The following is an 18,704-nucleotide window of genomic DNA, read 5'->3' on the forward strand; positions in this document are numbered from 1 at the left end:
CAGACGGGCTCAAATGGTTTTGTACAAAATTCATTGGCCAAGCATCTCACTTTATAAATAAGCGTAGCATTAACACTATCATTTTTGGCATTATTGTACTTTATCTGGTATGTAGGGTGCTGCTGCATTGTCTTTTTTTTTTCTCTATTCCTGATAATTGGCCCAAAAATGTGCAGGGTAATAGGGCCCCTTACAGGTTCTCATGGAAGAGACCCAGCAGGTATGTGGTATTTTCAAGGCAATGCTCCATGGGGAAAAAGTAGTCAAATTAGCTCATCAACCAAACCAGAGACTATTCCGAAAGGAAGAGCCATCTCTAGACCGCTTGCTTGTGAGATATGATATCTGACCTTCCATAAGCAAAAAGTGCTTAAAGCAGTGAGTGGTCCAAGATTAGAAAAAGATGGCCGCTTTCTTCCAAAAACAGCACCACCGCTATCCACAAGTTGTGCGGTATTACAGCTCAGCCCCATTCACTTCATACAAGGCACAACTCCTGGTCAGGTTTTGGATAAAGCAGCCATGTTTTTCTAGTCGTGGACAACTCCTCACGGTAGAGACAGATGGGAAACCTTTAGTGTAGCCTGCTCCTAAATGATCCATTTTTAAAGCGGTTCTCCAGGAGTACTTGACCGTGTTCAGATGAATATACTGCTGTGTTCTGATACTGTTAACAATGATCTTATTTCCTTATCTCCTGTAGAATAAACAAAATAATAAACCAGGTATCAATTCAGCGGAAAAAGCAATTTGTTGAGCGGGTACAAAGTTACTGGCTCCTAAAGAGACTGTCAAGAAATGGCATTCCTTTACTGAGACGACTACAGTCCAGTCTACAGTCCCAGAGAAATATTCATCAACAGGTATGGGGGGGGGGGAGGGGGGAATTATTAGTCTAAAATCATTTATGAACGTTGTCCTGTAAAATTCTCAGAGGCCGGCTATAAACACTGAAAACTGCGGTTGTTTGTTATATATTATCATGTTTGTCCCCCCCCAATACTGCGACCACCTTCCCCCATTCTTGAGATGCAGGGGTTTCTATTCGTAGACCGCTTTGGTGGTGCAGCTCCTTGCTGGGGTCTTCTTCCTGAATGTCTGTCCATCCGTCCCCCAATGCAGTGAGAGCAGAGGCCGGTCTCCGGAGATGGCGCTGCACTTACTGCTCTGTCCGCAATGATTAGACAGCATCAGACTGACTAAGAGCGCTCCCACTTTGCTGCCCCATTGCTTGAATAGCGTATCAAACGCTAGAACTATCAACCCTGATATATTGGGAAAGGAGGGGGATGAGGCCCTAAAAAACATGGGAAGAATCAGGAGAGCAGCAGTAGTACATGGGGTGGGAAGTTTTACTATTGGGTCCTCCTAAGGGAGCTGTCTCGCCCATTAACACACTGGAGGAACTAATACAATAATTCCTAACCTTTCCGGTCCCTGGCCGCTCATGGTTCCGTGTTGATCTCTTGCTTCCTGGTCCCTTTTCATACACAGGTTATGACTGACAACCCCATTAACCCTTTTCTGCCCCTGAGCTGCCGCTTTGGCTTAGTAGACAGTGGTGCACCAGGTAATTCTAGTAGTGTAGTGAGTGTCCGGCCTTCAGCCCAATTGCAAAGAATTTCGAGGCCATATTCTCGTTTTAGAAGGGCCGGATTCTTTTCTACAACCTCCTTCATAAGCTTAGCTGATTAATTACCAGAGGCAGGCATCCGAGTCATCCCCTGCTTCTATTAGTAGTACGTTTGTATTTCAGTGTTCTCGTCGTAGATTTGTCATTGTGTTCATTTTTGTCTTAGAGAGAAGATGATGAGGAAGTCCAGTCCTTGAAAAAGAAGTTAAAATACTGGCAGCGGTTAAGGCATGACCTTGAAAGAGCGCGGTTACTTATTGAACTTATCCGAAAACGGGAAAAATTAAAACGTGAACAGGTGCTGTTTTTTATTTATTTATCCCACCGTGAATAAATATAGTACGGTTGTGTGCACAGTATATGTACTTGTTTCCCAGCAATTCCTGAAAATCCTGGTGAAGTCCATTGTGCCGGGGTACTTCTAGGTCAGCGTGTGGGTGCCAGGAAGCACCTGTAGAGACACATGTCTAGGAAACTTCACTTTTAGTAGGATCCAAGATCCATTCATGGAAGTTCTGCAGCTATTGGACTTTTTAATCTTCGTGTATTTATGTACATGTTTGAGCAAAGTATATCTGTCATAGAGATGGATTATAATAAGCTGGCTTTATGTACACCAGTCTTAGTCGAAAGTCTGACGAGATTCTTCATCCGTTGTTGGTTGGATGTAGAGAGGACGTGTTTTTTATGTGACCTTTTGTTTTGTTAGGTTAAAGTTGAGCAGGTGGCTATGGAGCTTCAGTTGACCCCACTGACGGTACTACTGCGATCACTGCTTGAACAACTGCAGGAGAAGGATCCTGCCCATATATTTTCTCAGCCTGTTAATCTTTCAGAGGTGAGAGATGAAATACTGGTGGCCTGAAATGCAATGCATCTGCTGTCCTGCTTCCATCTCTGTATACCACCACCATTCTAAGTGTGTGCTTGTTTCCGATGAGGCTTTTTTATACTGCTTAATTTATTTCAAGGTTCCGGATTATTTGGACCACATAAAACACCCCATGGACTTTTCTACCATGAAGCAACGGTTAGAGGAGCAGAGGTACAAAAATCTGAATTTGTTTGAAGAGGACTTCAATCTAATCATTGAGAACTGCATGAAGTATAATGCCAAGGACACAATGTTCTATCGCGCTGCTGTTCGGTTGCGGGATCAAGGCGGGGTTTTGTTAAGGCAAACTAGACGAGATGTTAATGCCATTGGTTTTGATGAAGAAACAGGAATGCATTTGCCAGAGCCACCAAAAATTGAACCACCACCTCACTTTTCATGGGAAGACGGTAAGCCTCAACCTGGTCTGTGTCATTGAAATCTACTTAAAGAGCATCTGTCGACCCTATTACACCAAGTATATTGCCGTGTTATTATTATTTTTTAGATCTGCAGTTTTTCATATGCTAATGAGGTTTTCAGTGCATCAATAGACGGGCCTGGCCCCTCAGGGCACTGCTTCACCGCTTCTATTTCCCCTTTTAGCCTCTCCAGCTGTCTCCCTGAGTGACAGGGCTAGGTGTCCTCATTGTCTTCCTACCTGTAATCCCAGGCATGTGCTTGTGAATGTTCAATCAGCGCATGTGTAGTACATTTCACTCGCCTTTTCCCGCAATTTGGATCTCTGTATCGGGGGGAAAGCCAACTGAGATGTACTGTGCATACACCAATGGAACAGTCACCGGGGTGTAGTGGTGCTCCAAAGGGCTGGGCCCACATGTTTGTGTACTAAAAACCTCATTTTCATATGAAATGAACAGCAGATTTCTCAAAAATGAGACCATGGATTTCAACGATAAGGAGGGTGTTTCACTTAGCATGATCACCCCTAACAGGCAGTATGACTGGCTTAATAGGGTTGATTATGCCGACAGTTCATCTTTAAGGCGCTGTCACTTTGAGCAATATTCCTTTATTTTTGTTGGTGCCTTATTAAGAGTTAGACCTTTTGATCTTTCATACGTTTGTCGGTTGTAAGCAAAAACCTTTAAAGGAGCATCCAATAATATTAACAATTTCTATTTAAATATGCTATGTAATATTTTTTTGTACAAAAAAACTAAAACGGGTGGATGGTTTTCTGGGTTTAATCCTTTGAAGTCACTCCGTGTTCTACTTGCTTCCCTTGATTTATAGTATGGCAAACAGCATCGCTTGACTTAGACGATTCACTGTGACCAGAGAGGGAAGGTGGATAAGTGACTTAGTGCAATGTGGGATGCTCCAAGTGCAATGCCCTTCTGTGGATGTCTTCACCTAGAGTCATGGTGAACCTCTTAGCGGTCGAGTGCCCAAACTGCAACCCAAAACTCACTTATTTATCGGAAAGTGCCAACACAGCAATGTAACCAGTATAGTATATCTTCCATGTACTTTATCACTTAGCTAGAACAGCCTGCCTACGTTCAGTGCGCTTCCTGTGCTGTTAATGGCAGGAGAAGTATAAGGCATATTGGTACACCTTAGAATTTTTCCATGTTGTGGGTGCCCACAGAGAGGACTCGGAGTGCCGCCTCTGGCACCTGTGCCATAGGTTCGCCACCACTGATCCAGACCTAGCGAGAGAAAAATAGAGCTGCCATACTGTTATCCTATGTCTACCAATCCATTTTAATACTGCTGGGATTACACTGCATTTAACTGGGGCAGTATATTTGAGTAACTCGTTTGTATGGAGAGCCCCATCCTGCGCTGCTCCCCTTCCCAATGATGTATAAGACCTCATGCACACGACTGTATGTGTTGTCTGGTCTGCATACCGCTGACCCGCCACACGTGGATACCGGTCGTGTGCATGTCTCCATTTTTTATTTTATTTTCTTGGCGACAAGAATAGGATATGTACTATTTTTGTTATTTTTGCTGGCTGGCAATAGAGATATGGATTAAAATGAACAGTTCCACATCTGATCTGCAAGAGACGTGGAACAAAAATGTGGTTGTGTGCTTGGGGCCTTCCTGGCATCTAATGATACTTCTGCACTGTGGCTGCCCATCCAGTGAGAATTTATAGACAGCGGTCTTCTTCATGAAACCTCTTCAGATCTCTGTTTACACTGCTTCTGCTCCTCCAATGAAGTGTCAATGCTTTGACAGTTTGCAAACCATTTTGTAGATCTCTTCCTGAGCATCTGGTTCTCTGTACCTAAAAAGATGGTGCTTGTGATATGATCTGCTGAAAGGGAATCATTTGTAATAGTGCTTTTTCTCTTTATTCCTTGTTCCTTCAGTTGATAAGCTGCTAAATCCCAGTTATCGTGTCCATATGCCCTTGGAGGAACAGCTGAAAGAGATGCTGGAGAAACTAGACTTAACTTTTGCTATGAAATCAAGTGGATCCCGCAGTAAACGCTTAAAACTGTTAAAGCGAGAGATTAGTAACGTCCGGCAGCTGCTGTCCCAGCAGCATGTTCAGCCTCCACAAATAGAGTCAGGTATTGGAAGCTTTGAAGAGGAGAACGGGTCAATCGTGGAGAACGACGGTGATGAAGACGGTAAGACTTTGTCCTGTTTGGCGCTACCTTCATGTGTGTCTGTTACGTTTTCTAACCACATGCAGTAGCTTAAAGTGAATGTCCACCAGTAAACTAGGTTTTAGATTCTGTCAAGTACTTCATGTATCTTTTATGGTGGCTGGAGCACTTTTTCAGATGCAGAGCTCTAAACCCCCTGCATACTGTGAATGTAAAAGCGATCAGCCGCCACTGGAGGGAGATTACAGTCCAGAGGTTGTGGAGTCCTCATGTGACATTACGGAGCAAAGAGAGGGACATGGGGACCTGCTTTTATTATGTGCTAGGGTGGACTGCCAAGGAAATGGGAGGGCTTGCTGTGACTACTGAGTGAGCAGGAAGACGCCTTGGCCTTAGAGGGGCCCTGCCGGTAAGGGAAGTGCTAGGGGAGCCTGCTTTTAGAGGGGAAGAGGGCTGTTTACTGCTGCGACCGCTATTATTGTGTCCAGACAACGAACACTTCATGTGGATCTCTGAGTATTCTATTCCCAAAACCACCCACAAACCTCTTCCTAATGCTTCCAATGGGAATTCTGCACAATATTGCAGATGGTCACGGGTTTTACCCCGCTGATGTGAAATTACTGATCATGGAGGAAGAAAGTCACAGATTTTCTTGTGAATTGGTGTTTGATTATTCAGCCTGATAAATCAGTCAAGTGAACATATCCTTAAAGGGGGAGCCTGTCTCCTCTCTGAGGGCAGCCTAGTGTTGCCTGCTATCGGCTGCTCTTCCCCGTCACTGGATGTTGTGATCTGTGCGATATAGAACAGGAGAAGCAGGGCAGATTGATATATGGGAAAAGATTCAGTATAATAGTCATTTCCAATAAAATGGGTCCAATAATCCCTCAAGGCACGGGCTATATGTATTTCTTGCATAAATGTAACAATGGTAGATAAGGGTACTTTCACACTTGCGGCAGGACGGATCCGACAGGCTGTTTACCCTGTCGGATCAGTCCTTCCGCTATTTCGCCGGACCGCCGCTCCGTCCCCATTGACTATAATGGGGACGGGTCGGAGCTCCGGCGCAGTACGGCAGTTCGCGGTCGGAGGCCGCCAGACTAAAAAGTCGGACATGCAGGACTTTTAGTCCGGCGGCCTTTCACCGGGCACTGCTGTGCTGCGCCGGAGCTCCTCCCCGTCCCCATTATAGTCAATGGGGACGGAGCGGCGGTCCAGTGGCACGGCGAAATAGCGGAAGGACGTATCCGACAGGGTGAAAAGCCTGGCGGATCCGTCCTGCCGCAAGTGTGAAAGTACCCTAAGACAAAGAATGGACATTAATTGCATTAAAAGCACAAAAATAAAATCCTATAAAAATATGAAATATCCCCTGTAGGTACTAACTGAAGAAGCCGTAAGTTCTTATATGTTGCAGTTCACAAATATTCTTCCCCAGATTATAATATTGATTTCTTGTTTTTAAATATTATTATATTGGTACACAAATGTCAGCTATCCGGGGATAGATCTAGCATGTGGTCACTGTTTATATTCCTTTTCCATTAGTTAGTCTCCTATCGGTCTTGTTTTTATACCTGGGCCCCTCTAAATAGTCCACAGACGTGAAGTGCGAGTGGTTCTTGTAAAGGGTAATGTTGTTTTTATACTGGGTGCGACTGTGTGTCGCTACACTAGGATTCCCTCTCTGAGATTAGCCCCACCCTGGATTCGCTGCTCTAGCACACCACATAAACGTGGGAGCTGCTGGCTGGTTTTATGGCGTTCTCGGTGTCCCGATATTTCAGCAGCGCATGCGCCTTACTGTATGGCAGATATAATTAGTATCTGATCCTGCCTTGCACCAAATGTAGTTGTTTTACTGGCCCGCTCTCGGCAACAGAATAGAGCTAGGAAGTGTAATTGAGAGCAGACTGGACTAGTAAAGTTATGGGATTCTTTACTTTAAAGGGTTTCTGTCATGAGAAATAACATTGTTACTGGCTGACACTAGCGATGTGCTAATGTCAGCAGTACATAGCAGTGTGCTTTAGAACTCCCTGCCTCCCTTTATAATATGCTACTGAGCCTCTAGCTGCTATTAGGGCGTTGCTTCAGCACCTAGAGGCTCGGTCTACGCACCCTTTGGCACGCCCAGGTCCCGTTAATTGACTTTTGAGTTCTCCTCGTCGTCCCATAAAACCCGCGCCTGTGCCGTCCCATTTAGTATTCGGCGCAGGTGCAGTGAGTGAAGGATGCGCTCCTGCTACCGGCTTCCTCCCTTCCTTCGGCGCACGCGCAGTGAGGAAGCCAGCAGCAGGAGCACCTGCGGCGAATACTAAAAGGGACGGCGTGGGATTTACGCGACACTGAGGAGAACTCGAAAGTAAATCAACTTGACCTAGGCGTGCCAAAGGGTGCGTAGACCGATCCTCTAGGTGCTGAAGCAACGCCCTAATAGCAGCTAGAGGCTCTTTAGCATATTAGAGAAGTGAGCTTCAGTCAGCTACATAACGTTATTTCTCATGACAGAAACCCTTTAATCCGTTTTTTGTTTCTTCCCTGCTGTGATTCTGCTGATAAAATATAGATCATACGAGTGTATTACTGTAGTGCAGCGGCGGCATGAAGCGCACGGCGTCATAGCAACCAATGACGCTGTGCGCTCCTGCTCTCTGCAGGATGCCAGGCCGGGATACCACGGACCGCTCACGGCCGTGTGCATTCGGCCTTAGGCTAATTGGTGGGTCCCCCCCCCATGAAACTAAAAATAGGACTGACAGGACCAACACTCTATGGCCAGACCTTCAACGTATGGCGGTGAATCTTCTACCTAATAAAATAGTTCTACTTGCCCTTGATTTGCAGTTAGATCAATGGCATTTGGACTTGCATTAACACTTGCCTTTCCCAAATGTGGTAAAAAAAACAGCCTTCTCTTAACTGACTGGCTTCTAAATAGTAAAATAGTAGTAAAATCCTTTTATGATGCTGTAGGGGATATTTAGCAAGGCCTGCGCCTGTCTTGATATCCCCTGCCCTGCTGGAGGATGCGCCTAATTGATGTTGAGGCGCAGGCCACGTCATAGCATTGACCTGCTGTGTATTTCTGGCTTAATTTGCGGCAGAAGACTGGCATAAATGAAGATACGCTAGTTGCAGCGGCTAGCCACGGCTCATTCCTGCCCTTACCACACCCTTTTTTTTTTTTTTTTAAGTGGCGTAAAACTGCTCTTTGCAAGTTTTTTTTTTTTTTTTTTGAGTAAAAGTCACAAGTGCACGTGTTTGCCACTTTTTAACACCACTTTTCTGGCACAGTAAGGTAAATCTACCAAGCTTTTCATCAGGGAATCTTTTTTTAAAGACTGGTTTGTTATTAGAACAATACCCCAAAAAATCTGTACTTCCAGTCCCAAACCCCCTTCATTCCAGTTCTGTTGCTCCTATCCCTGCTCCCTCCACTGCATCCAGTTTCGTCATATACTGCACGCGATTGCTGCAGCCAGTTACTGCCCCTAAACCGGTTTGTAGAACAGACTGCTGAGACCATGGATTGGCTGGAGCTGTCACGTGAAAAATACAGATTTTAGATTTTCATTGCCATATTCCGACCCCCCCCATAACTTTTTTTTTTTATCTTTTAAGTCTACTGAGCTGTCGGATTTTTTAGAGTGTGGATTTTGGAGTGTGTGTGTGCCTTATTTCATCACTTCTTTTTCTTTTTTTACTTTTCTTTTCGCCTTTATTAAGTCCCCTTAGGGGACTTGAATATGCGATTTAAGTCACATGAACTGCAATGATTTTACCTATGGGCCCCTGCTCATTTTTCTTCATTTACTCCAGTTTCTTGGCATAAATGAAGGCTGAAATCGAGGGTAGCTCTGAGCTGCTATAGATTTCTGTGTAGGCACACAGACTGCTGGAAGATGTGCCTCGTCATGTATTAGACACCTCATAGACTGGTGTAAAACGCTGGTCCGTGATAAATCTTCCCCGTTATGCCCTACAATAGGCACATCATTTAAAAAAAAAAAATTTTGTGCCTCAAGTCTTGTCTGCTCTTTATCGGCCTAGATGATTTTAACCTTTTTAATCTTTGTGGCGTTCTTTGTGCCTGGCTCAGGAGACCTGTTTGAGGACCATATATTGTTGGCTCTTTTAGAACGCGATGCCCATGTCCAGCAGCTGTTCACTTGTGTTCCATTGTTTTCACATTTTAAGCTAGCGATGAATGAGCCATATGGTGTGCCCTTCTATCCAACTTGGGAAACCATAAAGGGTCCCGTTTGTTCCTTTTGTCTCTATACGCAAACTCCAGAAACTGCAAAACAATATGGTGTTTTCAGTGAGTCATTTCCTACTGATGTCTCTGTTGTCTCTGCAGCTCTTCTGCATTTGGCGCTAGGATTCCGACATTCGTGTTTTCTTCACCTTATCCTCACAAAGTAGCTTTTGATTCTCCTGTTAGATGACAACCCTAATAAACTCCGTGCTAGGTCATCTGCACAGAGTTAGATCTTTCCCTTTCACTAGCTGTGCTTTAGGCCTTGACTGAACATATTGTAGTGGTTATTATTATTATTTTTTTTATAACCGTGAGACTGATGGATGAATGAAAATGTGTGCAGACTTTTCTTTTTACCGTATAAGACCTTGGATGCCGTCAGTGTAGATCGAGGATTCAGAGTTACAGATCACTACTGTGGACATGGGTCAGATATTGGTTAGAGAAGCTTCAGCTTTGGAGATGATAAACTGCCTATTACAGCAGTATGTTTTCCCTAGATTTTAGTTTTTAGGGGATTGGCAACATTATTGATAATGATGACTATATCCTACTTACCCACTAAAACATGCTTTTTTTAAAGTCCTGTTTTCTGTATTCCTGAAGTTATGCCCCCTTGCTCATCCATGTCTACAGTGCTCCTGTCCATAAAATGGGTGCAGAATGAGGGGGCTCATGACTAGAGATGAGCGAATTTCAGGTTATGAAACGCTTCGTTTACTGGTAAAAGGTGAATTGCGTTATGGATTCCATTACCACAGACCATAACGCAATTCTATAACGGAATGCCTCTAAAGGCATTCCGTCATAATAGAAGTCTATGGGCGGCAAAACGTATCCGGCCCGTTTCCGTTATGCAGGAGAGGACTCCCCTGCATAATAGAACAGATCTGTTTTGCATTTCATAGACTTCTATTAGAACGGAATGAATAATGGAGTGCCTCTAAAGGCATTCAGTTATGGATTCCGTTACCACTGACCATAACGCAATTCTATAACGCAATTCACCTTTTACCAGTAAACTAATATATGAAATTCGCTCATCTCTAGTCATGACCATATATGTCAGTCAGCTCCCTTCGTACTGCATAGGCACAGGCACAGCGGAGGAGCCAGAATGAGCGGTCTGGTCACTTGCCCCTCCATCTGCAGGCATCTTGTTAACAGGAACATCATCCAGACAAGACAGAAGACTGGCCGAGCAAGGTGGCGTGACTTCAGAAATATAAAAACCAGTGCTTGTGTTGGTAAGTTACATATAATTGTCATTATATTAGCAATCAAGTGACAAACCTTTGATATACATGGCAGGGGGTTCGGTAATTTGGATAAAGAGAACCTTTGGTCAGAGCACATGCCTGACGCGCTAACTGTTCTATGAAATACCTGCTTAGAATTGTATACTGCCAGGTAATAACTGCTGCTAATTCCTTTCCTTCACGTGTGAAAAGGCAGAAGTTTCTTTATCTGTATTTCTCTCGTGTCATGGGACATTGAGCGGATCACTTGATCTACATCTAAGGGGCTGTTCCCATCACGTTGTAGCTGTCTGCCGAGCTTTCCAGCGGTGAGCTTAGCGGACGCCTAAAATGTGATAGGAACAGCCCCTAATCCTCCTCCTAATCTAACTATATTCTACATAAACCTTAAGGGTATGTCCACACGTGGCGTAAACACTGCAGATTTGCCACGGTCAAATCCTCAGTGTTGTACAGTACTGGGAAAGTGGATGAGATTTTTAAGAAATCTCCTCCATACTCGGGAGAAGAAAAACAAGCTTACGCTGCTGGCTTTTCAGTTTGCAGGGTGACCATTTATGCTGCAGGTTTTACCCTCCAGCTTTCCACAAAGGTTATTAAGCATTCTAAGACCAGCTGCGAATCCGCCAGAAATGCAGTCGCAAAAAAACAGCCCATTTCGGCCCTATCCACCGCAGGAACTGATCAGCAGATTTGCCAAGTGTGAACATACGCTAATTGAAGACTCCTGGAATATTGTAAAATATCATTGGACAGCAGCCCTTCCTTCTGCGTAAAAAGTTAAGCCACTTTGTAAGTTGTTTGCTTTACTTATTTTGTACTATTTCTTCAATTATAACATGTTTTTCTGGATGTAAATTCAGATTTCTGCTGCTTTCCTTTTACCACTAATCAATGGATTGACTGACTTAGAACTGAAGCTGGCCATCCACACGAGACAAGTTGGCCTAATATTGTTTGAAAATTAGCGTTGACTTGCAGACACTTGGCCATCTTCAGTCTGCACTGCACGTTTACGGCATGATCGGCCAGGTTTGGTTAATTGTTTGCCATTGTGCTGAAGGACAAGGGAGTCTGTTAAAAAAAAATAAAATAATAATAATAATTCCCTGATCGTCCCGTTTGGTCTGGCATGTTGCTGGTGGGATCATTTGCAATGTGGTCAATCATTGCCTCAAGTGTATGGCCAGCATAAGCTTTTAGGTCTCATGGCAAGCGGCAGACTGTGGAGGTGAAGCTGTAAAAGGAAACCAACAGAATTGTGAACAAGTACTGGAGGGTATATGAATATAAAAACTAAAAATCGATGCAGAACGGTAAAGCAACGTATTTACAGAGTTCCTCAACTTTTATTTACATTTCAGTTTTGAAATTGTGTTAAAAGGTGACTGGACGAGCTGGAAATGTCATGAGAGCAGCTGAAGAGGTAACCTACCGACAACCCACTCGAAAGTGCTTCTGGAGTTCCCCTTTAAAGAGATTATCACAGTGAAAGTTTGAACTGAAAGAGTAATATTAGAGAATGTGGAGTGTAAATGCCCTCCTAATGCCTAAAATTTGGTGGGACAAAGCATTTTTCTGTGGAGGCTTGTGATGGCACTGGTTCTCCAACCTAAATAATTACTGATGGGCAAGAACCAGTGTAAAAAGTAAATGAAAATAAAAATCCTACCGTTCCAGCGCTGTCCACACCAGATCAGAACCGATCACATTCCTTTCCCAGCCAATCACGGGCCTCATCAGTCACATGCCATTCTTGCACATGTGACTGCTGAAGTGAGCATGTGCCCACAGACCGGAGCCACAACACTGGAATGGCAGGACTTTCATAAGGCGAGTTGTTGTTTGGGCTGTTTTTACACTGGTTTCTGTCTCGCTATTTCTTTTATTTACATCAGACGATCCCTTTAAGGGTGTATTCACATGTGACAGATTTGTTGCAGATCTGAAAATCCGTTCCCTTCATCTGAATGAGGTTGTTTTAGGGTTCTGGAGCCGGTAAGCTCTGACTTCTGTAATTTATCACAGGCCAACTGCTTCATAAATGGACAATAATTAGTAGTAAGAAATTTACTGTAGTAAAATGGTAACATCGGCCTTTTCTCATCCTATAAATAATCAGGCTACTTAGAACATAAACCATATTTATTGGAATGCACTGAACAAATATATATTCCTGTACGTAAGCAATGCACTATGCATTTAATAACTGGAAATACTGTTATACACTTCATAATCTTTAGATAATTATGAATTTGTCCGCATTGAAAGTTAGAAAACCTATACAGTGCTGCCTCAGGATACAATGGTTGCCTATGAACCAATTAATATTGTAACTTGAGGGACCTTATTTATGTCCCAGAAATGCAGAGAATCACAAGCAAGTCTAAATGAGAACAAAGGAAGCATGTAAAAAGTGCAACTGCTGTATTCGGGGCTTGCCTTAAAGGGGTTGTCCAGGAATAAATATGCGGTTCATACTTACCTGCTTGTTGCTTGCATGTCCATCTTCCCGTCCATGTCTTTACTTCCTCCCTGGCATGGCCATGATCATCTGCTCCTCATCAGCCAGTGACTGGATTTGGCTGTAACTTGTCCACAAGAGACACATCACTGCTGAAGCCAGTTATTGGCTGCAGCAGAGCAGATGATCATGGCTATGTCAGGGATGAAGTAACAAGCTACAGACTGAAAGATAGACACACGGGAGCCACAAGTAAAACCAGAGCAGCAGGTAAGTGCAGGCCGTGGGCTCCTGTGGAAGGTTTCTTATTCCCGGACAACCCCTTTTAATGCTGTCATCCTGTGCCGTCTAGCCGTTCTGAGATGACTGCAGGCATGCTCAGCAGTGACCTTCCTCCTCTGGTCTTTTAGAGGAGGAACTTATTACGGGACATGTGCAGAACAGTTTCAAGAATTGTCACTTAAGGGCCTTGGAGCAGCATGAAGATCCCTAGTATAAGGGACAGGCGAGGTGAGAACTGACTATCGCCAATAGACCCGGCTTATCGCTGATTTTGATAAATATGGGCCTTAGATTGACGGCACATAAAATGGATTTATGAATAACATTTCTATACTGTTCTCAATTCCTATGACAGGTAATTAAACAAATACTGTTCTAAATGAATTATACAATATTAACGTAATTCTTTTAGGAAGAATCAGTACGTTTCTAGCGACTGACTTGGCTCAACAACTCCACAGCCCCAGCTGTTTTGGTGGCAAGCACGTGGATTTCTGCAATCATTCAGCCTCATTCAGATGAACAGGACAGTTGCATAATATGAGTATACCCCTGTGTTTGACAGTAACGTGTGCATAGAGCCTGCGCAGTGGAACCACAGTGCAGTGCCCCAGTTTTTCTCGGGTCCATACAAGCACTGTGCTCCTCGGTGACTTACTAGCTGGTAATAGTGGACAGTAGTGGAGACCCTGTGCCTCATTTTTAACATTCTTCAGAATTCATCCGAGCTCTCTAACTTGAAGGGCTATTCCTATGATAAAAAGTGATGTATATTCTAGGGTTTGCTCAATCATGTGAATGGAGAGGGTCACTGCTGCATTCCCACCCACCTCCTGCAGGGAACTGGAACTGTCCTGCTGTACGCAGAAAGGTCTGTGAGCCACAACATTTACTAGCACCGGTTCCCATCATTCTGAGAAATTGGGGGCGACTGTGCATTGGATCCCGCTTATTAGGTGGACATCCTAACGATATGCCATCACTTTTTAACATGTGTATATCCATATGTATGTATGTTCCATTCTGTTCATGAGGAAGTATAGCTGACATCACTAGAGAATATGTCCGCCAATCAGTTGAGCCTAGTTGGCCCAAGTTACATTTACTCATGATTGAAGATCAAAAACGATGCATCCGGTTACTTAGGTTAACTCTCCATGGTCCAGAAAGAAATCTGCTTGCACACCCACCGGTTTTACTATTAGTATAGCTCATTACAAATAAATGAAGCACTTCACATATCACTTGTGCCCCGGCTAGCTGTTTTAGGCCTGGACCCAGACACAACTGATATGTGCACAGATCCGGCAGAAAACTATGGGATCGCTTCAGTTCCCTTCCTGTATTTTCTACTTAACGCAGGAAGGGGAACTGAACCAGATTGCCGGACATGTTTGAAGGGGGTCTTTTCTTTTTAGAGAAAGTCGGTCCAGTAGTGTTTAGTGTGTTACTGTTTGCTGTAAGATTTGTGTTTGTTTTAAGTGACATTTTTAAGTTGTAATAGTTTAGATTTGTATCATAGAGAACGTTTCTCATTTCATACAGTTTTCAAAAATGGCGCTTTATTTATAATTTTTCAGGAGATAAATCTCCCCCTAAACTTGAACCATCTGATGCATTACCTCTACCTTCAAACTCGGAGACTAATTCTGAACCACCAACCCTCAAACCAATAGAGCTCAATCCCGAGCAGAGTAAGCTATACAAACGAGTCACTTTTGATAATGAATTACATAGCACTACTGTTCAGGATGAAATGGTAAATGGACACAGTTCAGAACATTTACTTAAGGACAGTAATCTAAGTGATTCGACAGATGGTGAAGTAGCGGAGTCCTCAGCTGATGTAAACAGACGTACATCCGTTCTCTTCCGCAAATCCAAAAGTGTAAGCCCCCAAAAGCCTGGAAAGAACAATGAAACCCAGCCAACTTCACCACAGCTAGGGCCCAAAACCTTTTTGTCTGTAGTCCTTCCAAGGTTGGAAACATTGCTGCAGCCAAGAAAAAGGTCAAGGAGCTCATGTGGAGATTCGGAGCCAGACGACGAGTCCCCTGTAAAGCGTTTGGATACAGGTAAATACATTCATTTACTTATCCCATAAAGTGTATATCATGGATGCTATAGTCAAAACAAAAGATTTATGAAGGTTTATTTTATTTCACGCTTTGCCCATAATGTCATTAACATCCAGTTTGCGTTGTTACCTGCTTGTTGATTGCATTGTATCCTTTACTGACCTGTTTGCCAAGCATTTCTTGTACTTGTCCTGTCTCTTGCCCCTAACATACGCTGATGTGCGCATGAAGGAATGCTTCTTTCCATAGCTTTACAGTGCTGCTTCCATTACATTTACATGCAATAAATGTTTTTTTCTCATTCACTTGTTAATATTTAATTTTGATTCAAGAGCCGTAAACCTCTAGAGGGCACTGTACATATGAAAAACAGAGGGGTATGAAATACATAACGTCAATACAGAAAGTACAATAAACATGACCTTACTGGGTTTTAAACTAGTACTGAAGGAGCAGAGTCCCAGCCCATGAGGACTTACACTCTGCATCTGCATGGTAAGGGGCCAAAGTGAGGTTTGAAGTTGCTTTTATATTTGTGCAGAGGAAACAGGGTTATTGTAGGCTGTAGCTTTTTTGTGAAAAGGTGGGTTATCAGGTTGCTGTGGAAAATTTTGATGTTAAAAAGTCTTGAACACTCAATAGCGATCTGCCGGGAAGGAATGCTTCCCTCCTGACAATCGCCTGCTGAATCTGCTAGTGTAATAATAGCTTTACTCAACACAACAGCCTATTGGGGAATGTACTGGAGATTATATTAACCACTTCCCGTCCGCCCATAGGATATAAACGTCCTATGGGTGGACGTCTATTTCTGACAGCACGTTTTAGAACGTCCTGTCAGAAATAGCAGCTGCACGCTAATCGTGCAGCTGCTGATCGGGTTGCCCGCTGTCAGTGACAGCAGGGCAACCCTAAGACAAGGCAGGGACAGTTCCCAGGTGTCCCTGCCTTCACGATCGCTGCAGACACAGCGCTCACCGAGGTGCAACAAAAGGTGCAACACCAAGTGATCAAAAATGCGTATGTCCCACAAAATAGTACCAATAAAACCGTCACCTCATCCCGCAAAAAATGAGCCCCTACATAAGAAAATCTCTCAAAAAATAAAAAAACTATAGCTCTCAGAACATGGACACATTAAAATATAATTTTTTTGTTTCAAAAATGCTATTATTGTGTAAAACTTTAATAAATGAGAAAAAGTATACATATTAGGTATCGCCACGTCCGTAACAATCTGCTCTATAAAAATGTCACTTGACTGAACCCCTCAGGTGAACACCGTAAAAATAAATAAATAGAAACTGTGCTAAAACAACCAATTTTTTGGTCACCTTGCCCCATAAAGTGTTATAATGAATGATCAAAAAATCATATGTACCCAAAAATAGTACTAATAAAACTGGCACCTTATCCCCTAGTTTCCAAAATGGGGTCACTTCTTGGGAGTTTCTACTGTAAGGGTGTATCAGGGGGCTTCAAATGGGACATGGCATCTAAAAACCATGTGGAGTTCCTTTTCTTGTGCGCCCTGCCGTGTGCCCATACAGCAGTTTATGACCACATGTGGGGTGTTTCTGTAAACCGCAGAATCTGGGTAATAAATATTGAGTTTTGTTTGGCTGTTAACCATCGATGTGTTAAAGAAAAAAATTGATTAAAATGGAAAATCTGCCAAAAAAATGAAATTTTAAAATTTGATCTCCATTTTCCTTTAATTCTTGTGGAACGCCTAAAGGGTTAACAAAGTTTGTAAAATCGGTTTTGAATACTTTGAGGGGTGTAGTTTCTACAATGGGGTCATTTATGGGGGTATCCACTATGTAGGCCCCACAAAGTGACTTCAGACCTGAACTGGTCCTTATAAAGTGGATTTTGGCAATTTTCTTAAAAATTTGAAGAATTCCTTCTAAACTTCTAAGCCTTCTAACGTCCTAAAAAAATAAAATGACATTTCCAAAATGATGCCAACATAAAGTAGACATATGGGGAATGTTAAATAATAAATATTTTATGAGGTATCACTTTCTGTTTTAAAAGCAGAGAAATTGAAATTTAGAAAATTGCGAATTTTTCAAATTTTTGGGTAAATTTGGGATTTTTTCATAAATAAAGGTGAAATATTTTGACTCAAATTTATGACTATCATGAAGTACAATGTGTCACGAGAAAACAATTTCTGAATGACTTGGATAAATAAAGGCGTTCCAAAGTTATTACCACATAAAGTGAGATATGTCAGTTTTGCAAAATTTGGCCTGGTCAGGAAGGGGGCAAAGGGCCCAGATGGGAAGTGGTTAAAGGGGTTCTCAGGAAATTAAGAAAATGAAAATACTTAATTACTTTATTATAAAAATATTCTCAAATGCCTTTCATTATTTATAATGGCTCGATCTGTCTGGGGAGCAATCAGGGGAAGCAAAATGGCCGCTGTCCCATTAGTTCACACAAAACCTGTCCTGATCACACAGAAGGACAAGTTTACAACACTAAGGTAAAGAGCTACCTCAGGGCTCCAGATGGCGACCAAAACGGTTGACAATGCGCCTTAAAATTTGCAGATGGCGACAAGACTTTTTAGTCTTGTCGCCATTTGCGACTGTACCGCCACGATCCTGCGCAGCCTAAGTTCTCTTGAGTAGCACAGCACAGTGGAGATGGAAGGAGTCCCTCCCTCTCCACTGTCACGCGGCCCCCACTACCACCAATCGGGAGATAGCAGGGAGGAGGAGGAGGGGAGGAGCTGTCGCCACTGCGCCACCAATGAATGTAAAACATAAGTATAGGCAGCGGTATCACAGACCCGGCCTCAATAACAGGGCATGCGATCCGCGGCAATTAACCCCTCATTCAGGTGCCACAGATCGCATGCCCTGTTATTGAGGCCGGGTGCCGGGTCTGTGATACCGCTGCAGACAATTGTATAAAGGAGTTAAAGAGGGCCTTTCGTGGGTCCAAAGAATTAGTAGCAGGCTGCATAGAGCGGCGCCCAGGGATCTAAGTGCACTTACTAATATTCCTGGGCGCCACTCTGTTCGTCCGCTGTGGCCCCCGGTATTTTCAACATTCAGAGCAAGGAGGAGGAGACGCCAGTGTCTCTCCGTCTCCATGACAGCAGCGCTGTCCAATCACAGTGCAGAGCTCAGAGCCAGGGAGAAAAAAAAAACTCCCTCGCTCTGAGCTCTGATTGGACCGCGCTGCTGTCATGGAGACGGAGAGACACTGGCGTCTCCTCCTCCTTGCTCTGAAT

The 18,704-nt window shown here is 43.4% G+C and overlaps 1 protein-coding gene across 1 annotated transcript in view; it reads left to right on the top strand.

The window, feature by feature from the left end:
- The window catches only part of BRD1 (bromodomain containing 1), a 55,313-nt gene that overhangs the window by 20,169 nt on the left and 16,440 nt on the right, over window positions 1-18,704 (top strand). Inside the window, exons 3-8 of the mRNA XM_040412201.1 lie at window positions 704-863; window positions 1,800-1,931; window positions 2,343-2,471; window positions 2,605-2,917; window positions 4,859-5,122; window positions 14,957-15,451. Coding sequence (XP_040268135.1) covers window positions 704-863; window positions 1,800-1,931; window positions 2,343-2,471; window positions 2,605-2,917; window positions 4,859-5,122; window positions 14,957-15,451 — 1,493 coding nt within the window. The remainder of the gene's footprint in view (window positions 1-703; window positions 864-1,799; window positions 1,932-2,342; window positions 2,472-2,604; window positions 2,918-4,858; window positions 5,123-14,956; window positions 15,452-18,704) is intronic.

The sequence above is a fragment of the Bufo bufo genome, chromosome 1 (genome assembly GCF_905171765.1).
Source record: "Bufo bufo chromosome 1, aBufBuf1.1, whole genome shotgun sequence".
NCBI lineage: Eukaryota > Metazoa > Chordata > Amphibia > Anura > Bufonidae > Bufo > Bufo bufo.